The sequence below is a fragment of the Epinephelus moara genome, chromosome 21, assembly GCF_006386435.1.
Source record: "Epinephelus moara isolate mb chromosome 21, YSFRI_EMoa_1.0, whole genome shotgun sequence".
NCBI classification, from domain to species: domain Eukaryota; kingdom Metazoa; phylum Chordata; class Actinopteri; order Perciformes; family Serranidae; genus Epinephelus; species Epinephelus moara.
Window position 1 is genome coordinate 7,784,810 of NC_065526.1, and position 18,639 is coordinate 7,803,448.

The following is an 18,639-nucleotide window of genomic DNA, read 5'->3' on the forward strand; positions in this document are numbered from 1 at the left end:
CAGCATGTGCAGCTTTCATTAAACAAATTACATTGTTCACCAAAGAGCTGCTATCAGCCAGAAAGCTCTGCAGGCATAAAATTTCCAAAGGCATTCATAGACATGCAGGGGCACGAAAAGCAAACACACCTTCCCCCTGCGCTTGCTGGAGCTCTGACACCGGTCAGTCGCTCCGAAGCAGAAGCAGCTGGTACAGCCGCGAGGATTCGAGGGGTCAAAATAGAAGGAACCTTCCCGACAGGTATCGCACTTGATGCCAGCAACATTTCTCTACAAACACGGCGGCAATAATAGAGAGAAAGTCAGAGCAAGAAAAGACATGTACACCAAAATGAGCCAGAAGGAGGGAATAAATCAGCATTCTGATGAAATGAACTCACCTTGCAGAGACACCTTCCAGTTTCTGGGTGGCAGATGTCGGGTGTGACGCCACCTTTCTTACAGCTACAAGGTAAACACTGAGGGAAGCCATAATACCCTGCGGCACAGCGATCACACTGCCGGCCTCCAATCCTTGGCTTGCAGCTACATAAAAATACACAAGGACATTGTCTTAACATTCAAAACAATCATATGAGGTTTATATATTTATAAAGTCAGATATTAACAGATTTTTGTGAAGAGCAAAATACATGTAATCAGATTTTATGCATTGAACAGTATGTGGCTTTATGCCGCCATGCGTTTATGCATTCCATTGTTTCCTTATTAACGGATTAACCAAGCTGCTTTTGAGACTTAATACATATGTGATAGAAAAGACGACTGACATGACCGGACCATGAACTAAACCCCTCATTAATCACTTCAAGAATTTTGGTGTCATGTTTTACTTTCACTGTACGAGGCTGCAGGTCTCACATTCCAACTTCCTCATCACTCAAAAATAAGTGCATGAAAGAGAGAATGTATTGGCAGCATGGGACAGTCATTATTTGTGCAGCTGACATTTTACACAGAATTTGTTACCTACCTGAAAACTATGAAATGTCACAAAATCACCTCACTTGTGTTTTCTTGGCACACACAATATGGACCTTTGGTCAAACTGTCTTTGATCGCAGCAAGGAAGTGCATTACAGTCCACTGGAAATCTGATCACCCTGCTTCAGTTTTACATTAGTTAAATGAAATGTCAAGCTACATCCCACAGATTAAATCTATATTTTTTTAAATACGGCAACCACATATATATTTATGGCAAGAGGGGCAGCTCCAGGGACTACTGGGTGATTATAATGTGCTTGTTATCTGTTGCCCACTAATTGGGGGATTGGCAGTTCGATCCCCGGCTCCTCCAGTCGGCATGTCAAAGTATCCTTGGGCAAGACACTGAACCCCAAACTGCTCCAGATGGCTGTTCCATCAGTGTGTGAGAGCGTGTTAATGGTTACAGAGTAGCAAGTGGCACCTTGTATGGTTGCCTCAGCCACCAGTGTGTGAATGTGACATGTGGTGTTACAGCACTTTGAGTGGTCTAAGACTAGAAAGTGCAGTCCATTTCACCATTTGCCACATATGGCAATTTGCTTTCCAATGCAAATTGTTTTGTGGTATGGCACAACTTCCCCACTATCAAAATGTCAACTTTTCGAAACCCATTTTTCTGTTCATTTTGTTTTCTTCCCATTTTATTTCATTTCATTTTATTGATTTATTTATATTTTTGAACGTGGCTGTGCCATGGGGTGGGGTGGGCAGAGAAAGCTAAAAAATGTGTAATAAACTTTCATCTAAATATTTTTTTTGAAACTCAATAAAAACAAAAAAATAAGGTGCCAACTCAACTGTGTGGTAGACTTCAGCAAATCTATGGCTGACATCAAATAAACACAAATAGCAAACAGAAATATTGCAATTTATTATTGAGTTTTATAGAGATTAGGATTTAATACCCATATTATTATTTATTCTTTTATTTTATTCTATTTTTTTAAGTATTTGCTCTTACGAAATGTGGAGAAAAAAAATCGTACAGGCCGGTCTTTTCATCCTTTGTCATTTTAAATTGAGATTTTTTTATTTTTTTTTTTAAATAATACTCTCTCGTCTAATTTGAATCTTATGCTTTAAGTGAGTTTTTGTTTTTGTGTCAAGAACTTTTTTGCTTTCAGTCACATAAAATTTCTGTAACATGGCAACACGTTTTTTCCATCCTTTATTGTTAGTTTAATACACAGGAAACAGAAAAAAAAACATACGGTACAGAGCACTGTTTAATTTACTTATCTCACAAATAAACCTCAACCTCCAATTTTATGTGTGTAGACCTTGTAGTACGTCTGGGCCATAAATTGATATTATATCAATATTGTGACATGAGACTACATGTTGTTTTAGATTTTGGATATCGTAATATTGAAAGTGTTTCCTTTCCCTGGTTTTAAAGGCTGCATTACAGTAAATTAATGTAATTTACTGAACTCACCAGACTGCTCTAGCTGTTCTATTATCTGCCTTTACCCACTTGGTCAATTACATCCACATTACTGGTGAGTATTAAACAAAAATCTTGTGTAAATATTTTGTAAAAGCACCAATAGTGAATACTGATCTTGTATTTGGTGAAAAATATTGTGATATTTGATGTTTATTCCATATTGCCGTAGGTTTTAGATTTTCACTTACCTGCACTGTCCGGTGACGCGGTCACAGTCAGGCCCTGCGTTGGCTCTGATGCCATTAGGAGAGCAGTCACAGCCCTCGCAGCCCAGTAACGGGTGATAGCTGAAAGTCTGATTCTGACACACATCGCAGGCTGGTTTGACTGTCTGAGGTGGGCAGATACAGCTTCCTGTCACCTCGTCACACAGTCGACGGCCACACTCACACGCTGCAGAAGAGAGAGAGGGGATTTTAGAGATTAAAGAGTGGGAAACTGTCACATTCAGTGAAGTAACCGTTCACTCACGTCTGCAGTAGGGGAAGCTGTAATATCCCGTGGCACACTTTGTGCACTGTCGACCGATGACATGCTGCCTGCAGGGACACTGTCCTCCAACTGGATCACAGGTGCTCCCCGTGGAGCCGGACTTGTCACAGTCACAAGGCAGAGCTCCGTTATTATACGCTGCTACAAGAGAGCGGGCAGAGTCTCTGCAGAACTGGGGAGAATTTCTCGGGCTGAGGAGACAGAAAAATAAAAGGAGTTCTTTCAAATACAGATGTGGTTTTGTACTCCATCATCACAGCTAGAGGGCACTGTTTCCAAAAACTTCCACTGTGTTTATTGTTTTAAAACTGCTGCAAGGGGGAGGTAAGGGAACATTACAGTAGGAAAATCAAACAAGGCATCAGTATCTCACAGATTACAAGATAAAAGAGCTTATAACAAAATTATTAAACAGCTGATCTTTAAAACACCATTTCAAATGGATTTGGTGGATACTTACTCAATGTAGAAACTCTCTCCTCTACACTGCTGTATGAAATCTGTAGATTTATCCTGCGGCTTTTCTTTCAGGAGATCTGGAGTGTAGCTGCTATCAGGAACCAACATGATATAATCCTACACAAAAGACACAAAGCATAACAACTGATTAAAACACACAATCTCACCAGAAACTTTCAGTTTGTTTTGTTTTGTGCTTAAATCATATTTATCAGTACGACGCAGAGACTGATAAGCAGATAAACTGAGGATTTTAAGTGTTTTATCCACATTTTTCTGCTTGATTTTATCTGAAGAACAGAATGTAAATGTAAGGGAACAACAGGAAAGCAAAGCCCGACCTGCCCCCGTGCTACTGAGGTTGGAGGCTTAGCTTTTAGAAAGCTGTGTGGGGCTGCCAGGTAGAATACAGTCCCTTCATTGTTGTTGTTGGGAATATGGCATAACACTAAGGAAAGAGGACCTCAGCATGCCAACCTCTCCAGTACAAAACACACACTAAATGAACACAGAAGTGTCTTACTATTTTTTCCCATATTTCTACCACTTTCATTTTGTTGGTTAAACATCATTTGGACAGAGTTTGACTTGAGCACCGACCAGAATAAGTGTCTTCTTAGGTGGCACGATCACAGAGATGGTGGGCGGCTGCCAAGTATTCTCCTCAAAGTCAAGGGTGATGCGCCCATCAGCGATCACAACCCCCCTGCAGCCTGAGACCGCAGGGCAGTAGGATGCATTTACTGAACCTGTAAGAAAAGAGCAGAGTTAAAGTTGAGTAGACAAAGAGGGAGAGACTTTTGCATGCTGCACAATAATCCGTCCCTCCACTAAAGCCATATAGGGAAGTGTGTCCAAAGCCTTTGATCATCTTGTCATGAGCCCAGGGACTTAATCTGCTCTTAAGGAGGAATCACCCCCTCACTGAGAGGGCTCACTGCCCGAGTAACCGCACTTATATGTGCTTCAGTGGAAGCTGATAAACGCTATAATTCTATTTTATTTCACAGGAGTCAGCCTACCGCTCCCTCCTACACACTTACCCTTCCACTCACGCCCTGCATCCACTCGGACCTCTACGGGGAAGGAAGTATGTTCAGGCTGGTGATAATGGACCACAACCACATATGTGCCTGGGAGGGGCACCTTCGGAGTGAAAGTGATCTCCGTCTGGAGAAATAAAAAATAAAAGGAGGAAGCTTAAGCGTTTAAAAGTTGTGCTGGAATTGAAAATGATTGTCAGGGCAGCAGTTGCTCGATGAATGTCTCCCAGCAGCAGGGGGAAGTCTAGCAAAGCTCAGATTATTCAACAAAGTTTTTACCTGAGGGTATTTAAGCAGAACCCCATCACTCTGAGGTTCACGGATAGGGAACACGCCGGTCTGTCGCCTCCGTCTCCAATCCTCGTTCTCCTCTCGCTGGGGAGAGACAGCCGGTGCTGCAGAGAGCTGTCCATCACGGGCAGCATACAAAATCCAGGCTGAGGTTGGCTTGTCGAATTGCCTCGGAACGCAGTGTCGACTAGAAAAGTAAACAGCAACAAGATGTTGTTACTTAAAGCCTGTTGAGGGTGTTTGCCAAATGCTATTGTAGCAGAACAATGTGACTTAGGAGAGGCGTCAGGGGATAGTCAGAGGTTACAACTAATAAAACAACACGAATCTCCAATAATCCTTTTTTAAATCTTGAAATCCTCTAGTTATCACACTGTCTCATCAATGTGTAGAAATTCTGACATCACACACTATATATATACACTTCTAAGGAAAGCCTTTGTTTTGCAGGATAACACTTTGCCCTCAGGTTGTACGCCCTCCTTCCTGATTCTACCTCTCCATTTCACGCCAATGCTTTGTCAGACTTACTTCAAATTATCCCTGCATTTCCCTCTTGGTCAAATGTGTGCTTTTCTTTCCAGATTTAGAAACTAAACCAGTACACAATCATGTGAAAAAGTCCTGTTAAAACTGTTTCCTACGCTTAAGAAGATCTTTAACTTTCTGTAAAAATGGAGGCTCTCTTAAATCAATTCCATCTCTTTTTTTTGTCATATTTTCCCTTTTGTGGAGGCATTTTTTACACTGCTCAGAATTGAATTACAGTAAAGGACAGGACTGCACACTGACAGCTGTAAACACATGCTTAACTGTAACATCTAACCTGGTCTTTAGGTTCAGGGTGAGAGTAAATTTAGTGTGTCAGAATGAGAAAGAAGGAGTTTGACCCTAAGTTCATCCTCAGGTATATTATCTTACACAGCTGGAGGGACGCCTGCAATCGCACCTGGAAAACAGGTGTGTGTCTCTGCACTCCGAAACAACAAGACAAGACGAGTGACTAGTCTTATAGCATCATCTCCTAAATTGCAGCTTACATTTACAGGGCTGCATGATTAATGCTATTAAAAGCATGCAATTGAGTTTATTCAAGGTGACTTACGTGTCCTCAGTGAAGCGGCCATGAGTGGAGACACACAGCACCTTGGGTTCTACATAGTCAATGGAGAACTCTTCTGCAGGAACTGCATACACTTTATACTAGAGACAGAAAAAATGTTTTTTAAATTGAACATCTAGATATTGAGCTATTAGAAATGTTTTGTGGAGACATTTCTCTCACCAGCAGGAATGATGTTGTGGAAGTTTGCAGAAGAATCTCCGTCTTGTGATCTAGCTGCAAAAATGTCACCTGGTTGCTGCTGTCAACGGCCACACTCCGGCACAAAAAGCTGCAGGGGTTAAAGACAAAAAACAGCTGAAAAACACACGTGTTCTCCAACTTTCCAGCTCCAGAACATTACTGTTGTTACAGATTATAAAGACATAAATCAACAAAACACTAATATAAGAAGTGTTTGGACAGCTGAAGTAAGAGATACAAATACAGACTCACCTGTAGGCACAACTGTAAATGTTGGCCCTGGCTGGAATCTCGAAATCTGTTTGGCCACTGATGAGTATGTTGACATTCTGGACAGCGTCCACCTCGCTGGCGTACTCCAGGATGAGGGCGTACGGGCCGGGACGGGGCACACGTAGACGGAGTTGGAGCTGCGACTACAGGACACAGATCATACAGTCATTTTATGTTAATGAACTCCAATAAAAGGAAAAACAATCTAAGGGAGGTTAATAAGCAATAAGTGAAAAATTATTAAAGCATGACCAACTACTGACTAGCCAACTGGGCAGAAGTTCCACAGTCTCAATGCCAAAAACCCAATCATCTGTTTTTTATTCTGGACTCTGAAACAGCTGATAAGAACCTCTGGAATGACCTCAGTCTTTTTTATAGCTTTGTGCTTAACCTTTTCATGCTTCAAAGGTGATCCCTACAATAATAAAAACAAACTCTCTGTGCGTTCCAATATCCACACTACCGTACTATTTAGGATGCCAGAAAAAGATTTAGTATGTCCCAATACATAGTATGTCAAATCTAATATGCCAAAAATACCAGGATGGTTGGTATTCAGTCACATTTTGCAGCATTTCTGCACAGCGGAAGATTCCTCACATCGACTGAGCACCAGACAGATGACAGTTCGACAGCTCTTTGACAGCTGTCAGAGTCCACAATGATGGATGACGGAGCATTCAAGTAACCGATGACCAGTCGAATAGTATTAACAGGAATATGAATTGTTAAAGTGAAAAAAAATAATCATAAAGATTACCAACGACAAGGAATGCATATGTAATTTTACTGTTGTAAATATATTGTGTTAGAATCTACTATGTATGCAGTTATTGCAAAGTAACAACAGCTGAGCTCTGCGGATTGACCTCTGTCTCTGGATAGCTCGGTAAATGTTTTACATCCGAGGCAATGGATATATATGGGGGGTCAGGGTGCAATGTTATGAGGAAGTAGCATGTCCATATTGTGTGGATACTGCATGTGACAGTATGTAGTTTATATGGGCAGCTGCTGTGAAGAAAAAGGAAAGTGAAAGGAAAAGGTATGTGACTGTATTCAGGCCTTCTACCTGTCTGCCATTGAGAGCAGCCATCTCGGGGTGATCTGGGGTGGGACGATGCACACGAGCCTGCCTCCTCTTGCGCCCCTTGCGGCTGGAGAGTACTCCTTGTGAGCCCAGAGCAGAGCTGAAGCCGTCCATGGCCACATGCTTGTACAGCAAACAGCTGGGAAAGAGACACACAGAAGAGTAAGAGTCAGCAAAAATGATGAGAGATAATTACAAGTTCATCCTGTTTTCCTGACTTCTCTTTTTACCCATTGGCACAAAACAACCAATCTGTATATTATGATTCATTTCAGCTATAAAAAAACACCTGCACCCTTTAAACATATTTATCCTAACAGACTTCTGTAGTTAGTTAAACCAAGCCAGTAAACTGGAACCAGGAACTGTATACGGTATAAAGCAAGGATGGATGACTATGAAAACAAACCACCTATTTCATGCATAAGTGGTGAATATGAAATAATGATAGACCTTGAATATACTGAGGAGAAATGTTAAAGATTTACTTTGTATCCCTGCGTGCAGTGGGTAAGTATGTGCAGGGCTCTGTGATCTTCTCCTGCAGCAGAGGTGCCTCATAGTAATCCTGCGGCAGCAGCACTAAATAGTCCTGAGAAGTAAAAGTGACAATATGAACTTAGTATTCAGTCTTTTGCTATTCTTCTCCTATAGAGAGGTAAAGTCCCTCCTCTTCCAGTGGACCACCATGGGACCTTATTTCATGAAAAATATGTATGGTAGTTAATGGCTTGGGACAAATGATTATTACCCGGTTTGAATCGTGCCAGGAATAACACATATTATGTTTGTCAGTTTAAAAGATAATTTTGAAAGACACGACAATTGCAGTTTGATGTGAATCTGTGTAAGACTGAAAACACAGAATTAGCAAGACTACACAAGTCGTGTAACTCATGTCATAACTTTCTTTCTCACCAAAGAAACCCAGATATTCTCACGCAAGCAACAGGTCTTGCTCGTTGTTTTGCTTCCTGGCTGATAAGTAGCTGGATAAAACGCATCAGGAAAGATAAAGTCACATTTGTGGAGTGTGAAGCCAATTTTCCTAGTGGCCAAACGTGGAATTACAACTTCTGGGTCGGTTACGTGATGTCATTTGACCCTTTTCCATAGATTTACATTGTGAAGGCGACGCCTATTCATCAGCAAATTTTTTTTTTTTTTTTTTTTTTTTAGTGTTACAACCCCCACAAAATAACTTGTTTTACCATCAGGATTTGATCCATTTGTTTGGATAACATTTGGGAAGTCTAGAAGAGGTGCACGATTAAGTCATTTTATCCCTATTCAAGTAAGCAGGGTTAGTAGACGGTCTGGCTGGCGGAGTCTCTTGTGCTTTTAAATTGACAAACATCATTTGTGTAACTTATGGCAAAATTCAAGCAGGATCAAAAAATTATTTGCCTCTCGCCGTTGACTATTGTTCACGAGAAGGGGAGGGACTTTGCCTTTCTATGAACAAATGAACAGAGGAATAAACACAGTACAACATTACACAGTAAGACTTCAATTCTTGTTCTTTTCACATCTTACAAGACAATTCCTACAATTTTGTCTTCAGTACAAACTCACCAGCAGAACCCCTTCTGCCTTTATGTGAATGATCCATTTCCCAGGGGTCAGCGCAAAGGGCTCAGCGAAGCCCTCTCCCGGGACAGTGAGAAAGGATGGGGAGGGACTCCTGGGGAATATTACTTCCTTACTCTGATCTGACCCTGAAGAGCAACAGGAAGAAAGGTCTGTAATCTTACACACTCACAGCTGGGAGTGGGACATCATCAGCATGGGACACATCACGCCCCAGCTTACATAAACACATGGCAAAAGGACATCAGTTATTTATTGTATTTCTTCAACGATGGGTTAGACTTGATGATATGAAATGTACATGAAATGTCAGAGCTGATACAATGGAAGAGGCAGCCTCACCTGCAGTGCCTCTGTTATTGGTAGCCTTGATGCTACCGGTCACACTGGTGCTGCTCGGGTTAGTGAACCGCAGAACCACACGGAATAAGTGCTGCTTCTCATCTTTTGGGTCAACATGCACTGTTACTCTGACTTCACTCTGCGGGGGCGAGAGTGACACATGGCTGACTGTAATGGCACAGGTTTGAGTAGACGATGACGACATAATGTTACCGGAAAGGTTAAAAAATCATGAGAACTTGAGCAAACAGAGCGGGTTAATCAACAGACAGCAAGCGAGGCGGAGGGATGAAGATACAGCCAAAGGAAGGCAGGCCCTTCACTTACAGTCACAGCAAGACTGAGAGCCAGCTTCGTCCACCACCAAGATCCTCGCTCTCACTCGTGCTCTCCCCTTTCTTTTAGGGGTGGAGTAGCGCATTACAATATGGAAAGGGCCAGGAAAGCCAAGCGTAAGTGTAAGGATCACCTCCGGCTGAAGAGAGATAGTGTTAGTTCTAAGAGAGCTGGTGTCCACAGTCCCACATCACCCCTGATATCACAGAAGGTTGTGTGCTTTAAGCAGGAATATCAGAGCAGAGGTAAAAGCAAAACAATCATGGTGGCATCAGAATAGACTGAAAAAGGAAGCTAATAGCTTATTGAAGTAGCAGATAGTCCCCAAAATAGACTGGCCATAGTGCAATTTATTAGAATAACCACATCAAATATATCAAGGTACTGATGTGAGTTTGTACTAACCTGTGCAGGAGACATTACAGCATAACCTCTCCAGCTAAAATCTGGGAACTCTTGGGGGTCATAACCAAAGCGCACTGGTCTGGCATTCGGCGTGGTGCCATCCTCAACCTCAAACTTCAGTTGGTGGAGGGTGGGGAAATAGTGGTTTGGTGCAGGCCTAACAAGGTGCACAAAAAGTTTAATTTAATTTATTTGCAAAAGTGAAAATATGTCATGCTAAGTGTGACATTCAAGAAAACCACATCTTACTCTGTGCATTCACGGCCAACTACATTCTTCCGACACCAACACTGTCCCGACATCTCATCGCACGCCATGCCAATGGCACCACCTACATCACACTGACAACCTGCCAGGGAGAGTAAAAGTCAGTATTTTTTATTAAAGAGTAACTTCACTGTTGGAAAGATGGTCTTTTAATAAAACTGGGCTATCTATGCAGCAGAAGAAAGATGTAAGTACTTTTGAAAGTGGTGCCACATGACGAGAGAAAACGGAGAAAAAGGGCTGTGGCATTTGCTTTTTTTCGAGAGGAGAAAACCTACAACTACCAGAATGCACTGTGCTGCATCAGGCAAATAAACTCTCCTGCTGGTGAGTGATGTAATTTGAGCTTGGCTGTTTTGACACAGGAAACAATATGGCGGTCGGTTTCTTACAAGCAATTTTGAATTACAGTTAAACAGTGCACTAAAGTATGTTTCTGAAAACATTTGAGGCAAGAAATAGGCAACGGAGTAACAGGCATACAAAAATGTACAATCTGTAGTTCATGCAACAGCCCTTTATGACCAGACTGAAAAGCCGTATTTCCCTGCTCTTACTGTCTTGCCTATACACATGTATGTGCAAATACATACATTAAACTAAACTAAATCTGGCAACCCGATCACCAACTATTGATCCTGAGTAACATCAACTGAACAATATGAAAATAGATTTTGCCCAACACTTCAGGCTAACCTAAAGTCTTGTATTTGCTGACCTCCAGTGGTTCAACCTCTCATCTTGTTGCAGAGATAAAGTGTGCTCAGGGTGTGGTCAGTACTGTATGGTGACATCACTGTTGGGCGTGGTCACAGATGCAATACACTTCAAACTTTGAACCAAAGAGAGCAGCAATCAGCAATGCAATCTTTGTTTATATCGTTTTCTTTTTTATGTGCCATTTTTGGCTTCTGACCTCTCCTGCACAGTGTTTACACATTTTAAACAGACAGTAAGTATTTAAAATGTGTAAACACTGTGCAGGTGAGGTCAGAAAAATGGCTTATGAAGATACCTCCACTTTTACATAGCAATAATGACACATAAAAAAAGAAAAATATATAATCAACAATAGCATAATTGATCAAAGTTTCAAGACTAGCAGTATTACAAATTACAAGAAATGTGCAAATTACAAAAAAAATGTTTTGTGTGAATCAATGAAGTGTTAAGAGTCTTTGTAAATTAGAGTCCCATTCAGATGTTTTTTGATTTAAAAATAATGTTGATGTTTATTGTAGTGATGGAAGTAGGTTGTTCCAAAGAGATGGTCCTCTGTATGTCAATGAATATTAATTAAAGGAAGTCAGACAATACGGACGGTTATGAGGTGATTCATAAAAGAATCTGTACACCTGATCTAAAATATTTAAACATGAAAAAAAATCTATTTAATACAGTATCTCCTCTATTCAAACAATGGCTCTTTTTTTAAACTCCCGTGTGCAACAACATCACAGCATCATGTTCCGTTTGACATTATTATCTTATCCTTGATATCACAATCAAATTATATCCACGACATTAACTCTTCTCATGGAGTGCAGAGCAAAGTTTTGGTGAGCAGGAATATGTAGAACGGAGATGCAGGATGTCAGATCCATGGAAAAGAGACGGCAAACTGTTTGTAATTAAAGATTTAAATTTCACTCAACACTCGTTCTGATTAACGGGCTTCAGCAGGCGGACACGATGCTCCAGCAGTAACATTTCTGAATGCACAGTAGGGTGCAGATACCAGAGATTAGCCTATTTTCATTCAGTCTTAACTCTAATAGCAAGTTAGTTAAAGTCGCCTTAATACTGGCGTAGGAAAAACCAATTGTCAATATACGATCAGATCGCTACTCGACATAGTCAGCAGCACATAGTATAAAGTATGTGAGTAAAAGAGGTGTTTAAAGTTTGGCAAAGAAGGGTGTCTTACCTTGACAGCCAAAATACTTCTTTTTCTGCAGCAGGTAGTATCCGTCCTTGCAGGTTTCACACGCAAGTCCGCATGCAAAAGGCTTACAGTGACACTGTCCGTTTTTCTAAACAAACAGATCATCAGGAGAATATAAGACAAAAAGATTAAATGATACGACATAATGGCTGAGCCTTTTAGTCAAAGCTTTGTAAGATAATGGTCTCATCTGAATCACGATTTGATTAATAGATGTGTATCAGTCACAGCAGGTAATATTGAAATACTCACCTGTTCACACTCTCCAACACCACTCAAGGTCCCTTTCAAATCACACTGACACTCTGGTATGAGACACACACAGAGAGGGGAGAGGTTATGAAAGTATAAAAGGGGGGATCTACAGTGAATAGACTCTGATTACAGGATTTTGTCACTTTCATGGGTGAAAACACAACGACACAAAACCCCATAATCTTCAGAGATCTGCACATCAAAGGCCCAGAGGAACTTTACTGCCACCGCTCACTTTCAACACAGTGGAAAAAGCTTCCCCTTAATGTCCGGCCGCAGTCAACCAGAGGCATTCTTAGGATATTAAAAGCTCTTTTTTTCCCCCTCGTCTTGTGTCTTCAGGCTGTGCGGTAGTGACAACATTCTTGTTCTGTAACATTAGACAGGTATCTGGACAAAGCCCGAAGCTGTTCCCTCATCGGCTGGATAATGGCAGCCCACCCTATTATTCCCAAAATTACGTTTTTTCAGAGGATTAGGACAGAGTTATTTTGTGGGGGTGGAGAAGTCCAGAGTTTCTGATGTGCCACTGGGTACTCATTACTGCAGAGTCACAGCATGAAATCTCGCAGGTTCACTTGCTCGCGCCGCGTTCAAAGCGGTTAACAGGAATTTGCCTGTGTGAGTTATTCCTCAGCTCCCCTCTGAGGGACAGGAAGGCAGATCCAGCCTTGTTGACAGGGGTGTGTTGACATATCCTCTGGGTAAGAAGGGCCAAGACCCATATCAGTGCCTTGTCAGATTGCTACTGGTGATTTAATACAGTGGGAAAAAATGGGGTCAGTGATCAGAACTAATACTCCTGGAGAGAAAATAAATGAGACAGGGGCACCTTTGACTGATAGGAGGTCAACTAAATATTTTTTAATTGTACCTTTTACAAAATTAAGTCAATGATAGTTTTTCGTTCTCTTCAGATTTCTGGTCACTCACCTATACAGCCACGAGGGTTGTCCGTAGCCAGACTCCAGTAGAGAGGTTTACACCTGTCACACAGGGTTCCCTCCACGTTTGCTCGGCAGCGGCAGGAGCCCTGAAACAACAGATAAGGAATCTATGGATTGTTGAGACTGGTAGCTACTGTTGAAAGTCCACTTATATTTGTTTAGAATATAATTGACTGAAATCAGCCGCGAGCGCCTGCGTATTGTGCTGCAGTGACAGTTTTCTGAATGACTGGAAATTTGTAGTTTTTCTTTCTTTCAAACACAGGCGCTGTTCCAAAATAGGGGGGGAAATGACCTTCCAGAAACTCGTTATTGTTTTTCTTCCTCTTCAAAACGGAAGGAAGTCTCTTTTCCTTCATTTTAATTGCATTTACATTTCAGGGAAAAACACTTCCTTTTGAAATCTGCTGGAAGAACTTTTAAGCAGCAGTGGCACAGCTGTGTTATCAGTTATGCAACTTTGAGGTAATGTAAATCCACACCCCAGTGCTGGATTTAGATTGAAACCACTTCTGTTATCAAGGCTAATAAAACCATGATCAAGGCTGGGCTTTGGTAGACAGAAAATTAAAGTGTATTGAGAGTGGCATACCGTTTGAGGATCGGCTACCTCGGTTCCTACGGGGTTACACACACTGATCGGGGCTGGAAGCACACAGTAAAGTGTATATTTAGTGTCTGCTGTGGAATATAAACATATTAAACAAATCATATCCCTAAGTTATATGACATTGCTCAACCCTACCCCTCAAATGACCATTTGTATTTCAACTACTTGCCCTGTGTTACACTGAATTTGTGCAGAAAACTTTTTTCTCATATGCCTCTGATAAACAGAATCCAAAAACAGGGAAAAATCTTGATAAAATGAAATCATAGGGTAGAGGTCGACAGATTGATCGGCCGATTGATCGGTGCAGATAAGACTTTATATAAACTATCCTTAATGGCAGAACAAGGTTCCGATAGTGGCTGATAGCTGTAACGTCCATTTGTCACGTGAGTACGGCCGTGGGGCTTTTGCACGGAGTACCTCACATGCAAATACAAGGTGTTGTGTGCTTTAGATCATTTGTATGATTTAAATGAAAGTCAACTAATGAAGGACAGCTTTACTTTTTTAATAGGGACATAATAAGGTTGCTGGTTATAGAATAGCATTACGTGCTTTCTGTGTTTTACTAGCTAGCGTGGTCAGTATAATTTAGCTAGAATTAAGTAGCAAGCCTTGCAATAGCAATGTGTGTGAAATTAATTTCTGATAATCTAATCGATGATTAACTAATGATTACTTCGAGATTGGGAGGGGCCTGCACTCAGTGCACTCCAGCGATGAATGCACAACAAACTTTCAACCTCATTTTTCACTGTATATCAGATATAACTTTCTCAGAAAGCAATTAACTCGACATTTTTCTGGCGATACAGAATGTGGCTTTGTCCCGGGAACAGCTGATTTTACCGCAAGCTTTAGTGGCATTCAGGGGCTGGTGTTACCGGCCAATTAATCAGCTATCAGCTTTTCCTCCTCCAAACTATCGTTATCATATCAGCCACTAAAATCCCACTATCGGTCAATATCTATCATAGGGGGCTGCGTATACAACAGCAAAACAGGTATTTTACCTTTGCTGAACACAGGAGCTGCTGGTCTACCCCTGCCTTGATCAGTTAGTTTGTTTGTGTTATTGTGTGACTTTTGTGTTTGAAGGGGTCAGTTCAAATTCACCAAAGTCACACAATAACACAAAGAAACTAATAGATTGAGGCAGCAGTAGACCAGCAACTCCCGTGTTCAGTGAGGTAAAATTACTGTTTTTGTCAATGGAGTCTGGCTTTGAAGAGAGGATAGTTAAATTCATAAAGAATTTTCTCCATTTCTGGATTCTTCATTCACCAGATACGTGCAAAAACAACAATTTTTCCTTCATGAATTCAACATTACACAGGGAGAATAACTGATAAACACATGCTCATCTGGTGTGTGAAGTATTCCTTTAAATACCACTGGTCTAACTGCTGCTCCTGCTCAGTCCCAAAATAACTTCATTTTGAGTATGATGGCTCCTGATGTGTTTACCTGAGCACTGGGGGAACCTGAGTCCAGAGGCACAGCGGTCACACTGTTGGCCCACCACCCCTGGGAGACACAGGCACTGACCCGAAAGTGTGTTGCATATGCTGCCATATGAGCCGTCCGGTGAACACTGGCAGGCTGTGGACAGGAAACAAGCTGATGTAAGAAATTCAATTGTAAGCCATGAGTGATATCAGCGTAAGAGTTAGGTGAGGTATCAAGAGGGTTTTTTTTCCAGAATCTGATTTCCTTCAGTGATTCCCAGTTGTCTATTCTTGGGAATATAATTCCCTGGAAGGAAGACGTTTATATATATATATTTCTCATGCTCTAGCTCTGTGTGAAATGCTGTGTCACGAATAATACATTCATAAAAAATGCGGAAGACAACGCTGGCTTTTACAGGATGCTGTGGGAGAATGAGCATGTTTGCTCCACAGAGTCATGAGAAGAGGCCACAGTAAGCCCAGTGAAACCAGCAGCAACATTTTTTCCACCAGTGCTCACGTCCCATGCACCCAATTGGTTTATCTATCGTAGTTACGCTTGGTGGACATGGAGGGATCAAAGCCACTCACCAGCACAGTCTGGGTATCCATAGTAGCCTGGTGCACATTCGTCACACTCTTGCCCTGCATAGTTGGGAAAGCAAATGCACTGGCCAGTTGGACTGCACACACTGTCAGCCACACCAGCCCCATCACAGACACAAGCTGGAGGAAGAGAAAGAGGGTCGTCAGCTGCTGCTTTTGCACAGTTACACACTCATTATTCCTCATTAGAATCAAAATTCATTGTATCTATAACATATGATGATGATAAGATAAAATAGATTCTGTTGGTCTGGGCTTCTCAGGAAGGTCATTTTGGAGTCTGGAGGTTCAAGTGGCAGAAGTCAGGTTCATCAAATCAAGTTTTTAATCTTGTTAACATGTAAATGGGTTGTTTTTTTGTATGTTAGAAGACATATCATAAACGAAATAAGCAGTCAACGCCATTGCCTTGGATCTGCAGTTTACCAATGATCTTCTCAAAAACAAAGATCGAGGCTTTGGTAGTTTGTTACATCACAAACCTAAAGAACCAATCCCATAAAGCTACAGCGACACAAGCGTTGTCAAAGGAGAAGACTTTTTTTGCAAGCTAAGTTTCACTTTTACTTTTACTGTCTAGCACTCAGCCCTACGGTTCATAACAGGTGATTATTACTGAAGGTTGGCTGACCACATCCTGGCTGTGAGGCAGGAGCAGCATTGGTATTTGTTAATTTATAAAACTTTGATATAGATGCTGACCTTAGATAATCTTGGTATTTGCTCACATAACAGGTTGTCGCTTCACATTCCCTTAATCAGAACTGAACTAGGCAGAATGTCTTTCTCTTAAAGTGCACCTTACACATGGAATAATCTGCACAGACCTGGCACTTGGCACACCTTAGCATGTTTACCACCCTGTATTTCTACTTTTACCTGTCATTCATTGCTATTGCTGTTTTGTATGATTTCATTTGTGTTTTAATTGATATGCCTGATGGTTCTTTGTTTGCTGATTGATTGTTTTTTATGTCTTTGCTCATACTCAGCATCACTGAAAATGAAGGTCTCCCTCCATTGATTTCTGGAGTCTTACATAAGGTTTGAATGAATGAATTTGTCAGAGCTGGCGATCATGAACAAGGTTTATCTAAGATTAGCAACACATTATAAGCTGTTTGATAACAGTCGTGTTTACAAGCAGAGGTTTGTGAATGGATGAGCAAAGTTTAAGGTGAGCAGGTTCACCTGAACTGCAGGTGACGCTTGAGGGGTGGGGCCAGTGGCGGATCCTGATATGGACCTGATGGGCGTTTGCCCAGGGCGGCACTTGGTCACGACGTGTGGGGGGGGCGCAGGAGCGGCAAGTGCTGGAATTTGTAATTTACGTGACAACGCCTAAACGCAACACAGGCTCCGCTCCAGTTGACTGTGTGTTCAGTGCTGTGCTGCGCTGCTGTGCTGCGCTGCTGTGTGAGCTGCGTGTTACGCACTGTCCATAACAATAACAATGTCAGGTAACAAACTATGTCAGACTTGGGTCATTTTTGGCTATAGGAGGGTGTCGCCCAGGGCGCCATTTAGGCTAGAACCGCCACTGGGTGGGGCCAACTTACATATCTATAATTGTGTGCATAAAGAGTTACATCTTAGCCTTTTTAAGGGATAATTAAAAAATGGTAAGAAAAAATCTTCATGGAAAAAAAAACTTTCAAATATGTCAATTTAATGAACAGACATTAGTTTTAAGGGGTTTAATAAATTCTCAGAGAGGAGCTTTAAATTTAGACTTTAAAGTGGTCAAAAACAAAGCCCTGCTTGAAGTTTACTTGCTTCAGAAACTAGTGCAATCAGCATTCATGAAGACAAAGGGACACTTTTGCGTAAAACAATAAAGCAAAAGATTGCTGGACAAAATGCCAACTTCGTAGCACACCAACCCTCACTGTGAAACTGTTTGCAATAAGTTCCTTTTACGACATGCTGTCTTTGTTTTCATCTACATTATAGCATGTTGCGGCCTCTCTTTCAAAATAAAGGTCACATTTCATAATCATTCAAACAAGTTACACTGATTATGTTGTGTCTTTATGGGGTGTAAATACTCATTGGCATGGTGATGCTTTCTCACCCTCGCAGTTTGGGAAGGAGTGGTATCCAGGTCGACAGCGGTCACATCCCGCCCCCTCCACACCCTGACGACACAGGCAGCGGCCGAAAGCGTCGCACACCCCATATGCTGTCCCTCTGTAGTCGCATCTGCACGCTGTGCACAAACACATTGGACATGTATATTTCAACAATAAACGTAATCAAATTAAATCCAAACTAAAAGAAATTCAAATGAGTAACCCTGCTGAACCCTGGAGTCTGCTTATTAATGAGCCTGAGCTCTTTCTTCGGTCCCGCTGAATAACAGGGAACGACAAACACTTCCTCTAGTGGAACTGTTCTTATATTGTGGCACACAGTGGTACGGCTACACTGGTGCCTACATCTTGCCAAGCCTCCCCTGGTATTGGTATGTGAATAGACTTGGCAA

The 18,639-nt window shown here is 41.6% G+C and overlaps 1 protein-coding gene across 4 annotated transcripts in view; it reads right to left on the reverse strand.

Moving 5' to 3' along the window:
* The window catches only part of LOC126383252 (laminin subunit alpha-3-like), an 82,924-nt gene that overhangs the window by 28,468 nt on the left and 35,817 nt on the right, over nt 1-18,639 (reverse strand). For 2 of the 4 annotated variants that reach the window (XM_050033755.1, XM_050033758.1), the window contains exons 13-36: nt 18,229-18,363; nt 16,140-16,274; nt 15,565-15,699; nt 14,077-14,129; nt 13,471-13,570; nt 12,535-12,587; nt 12,265-12,370; nt 10,320-10,419; nt 10,071-10,227; nt 9,657-9,804; nt 8,973-9,115; nt 7,886-7,989; nt 7,380-7,536; nt 6,284-6,447; nt 6,011-6,119; nt 5,831-5,928; nt 4,714-4,912; nt 4,435-4,561; nt 3,992-4,140; nt 3,393-3,508; nt 2,912-3,123; nt 2,629-2,833; nt 381-525; nt 130-270 (exon numbers count right to left, since the gene is read on the reverse strand). In XM_050033755.1, coding sequence (XP_049889712.1) covers nt 130-270; nt 381-525; nt 2,629-2,833; nt 2,912-3,123; nt 3,393-3,508; nt 3,992-4,140; nt 4,435-4,561; nt 4,714-4,912; nt 5,831-5,928; nt 6,011-6,119; nt 6,284-6,447; nt 7,380-7,536; nt 7,886-7,989; nt 8,973-9,115; nt 9,657-9,804; nt 10,071-10,227; nt 10,320-10,419; nt 12,265-12,370; nt 12,535-12,587; nt 13,471-13,570; nt 14,077-14,129; nt 15,565-15,699; nt 16,140-16,274; nt 18,229-18,363 — 3,191 coding nt within the window. Of the gene's footprint in view, nt 1-129; nt 271-380; nt 526-2,628; nt 2,834-2,911; nt 3,124-3,392; nt 3,509-3,991; nt 4,141-4,434; nt 4,562-4,713; nt 4,913-5,830; nt 5,929-6,010; nt 6,120-6,283; nt 6,448-7,379; nt 7,537-7,885; nt 7,990-8,972; nt 9,116-9,329; nt 9,469-9,656; nt 9,805-10,070; nt 10,228-10,319; nt 10,420-12,264; nt 12,371-12,534; nt 12,588-13,470; nt 13,571-14,076; nt 14,130-15,564; nt 15,700-16,139; nt 16,275-18,228; nt 18,364-18,639 lie in introns of all 4 variants that reach the window. The other 2 variants (XM_050033756.1, XM_050033757.1) reach the window with 2 other exon arrangements.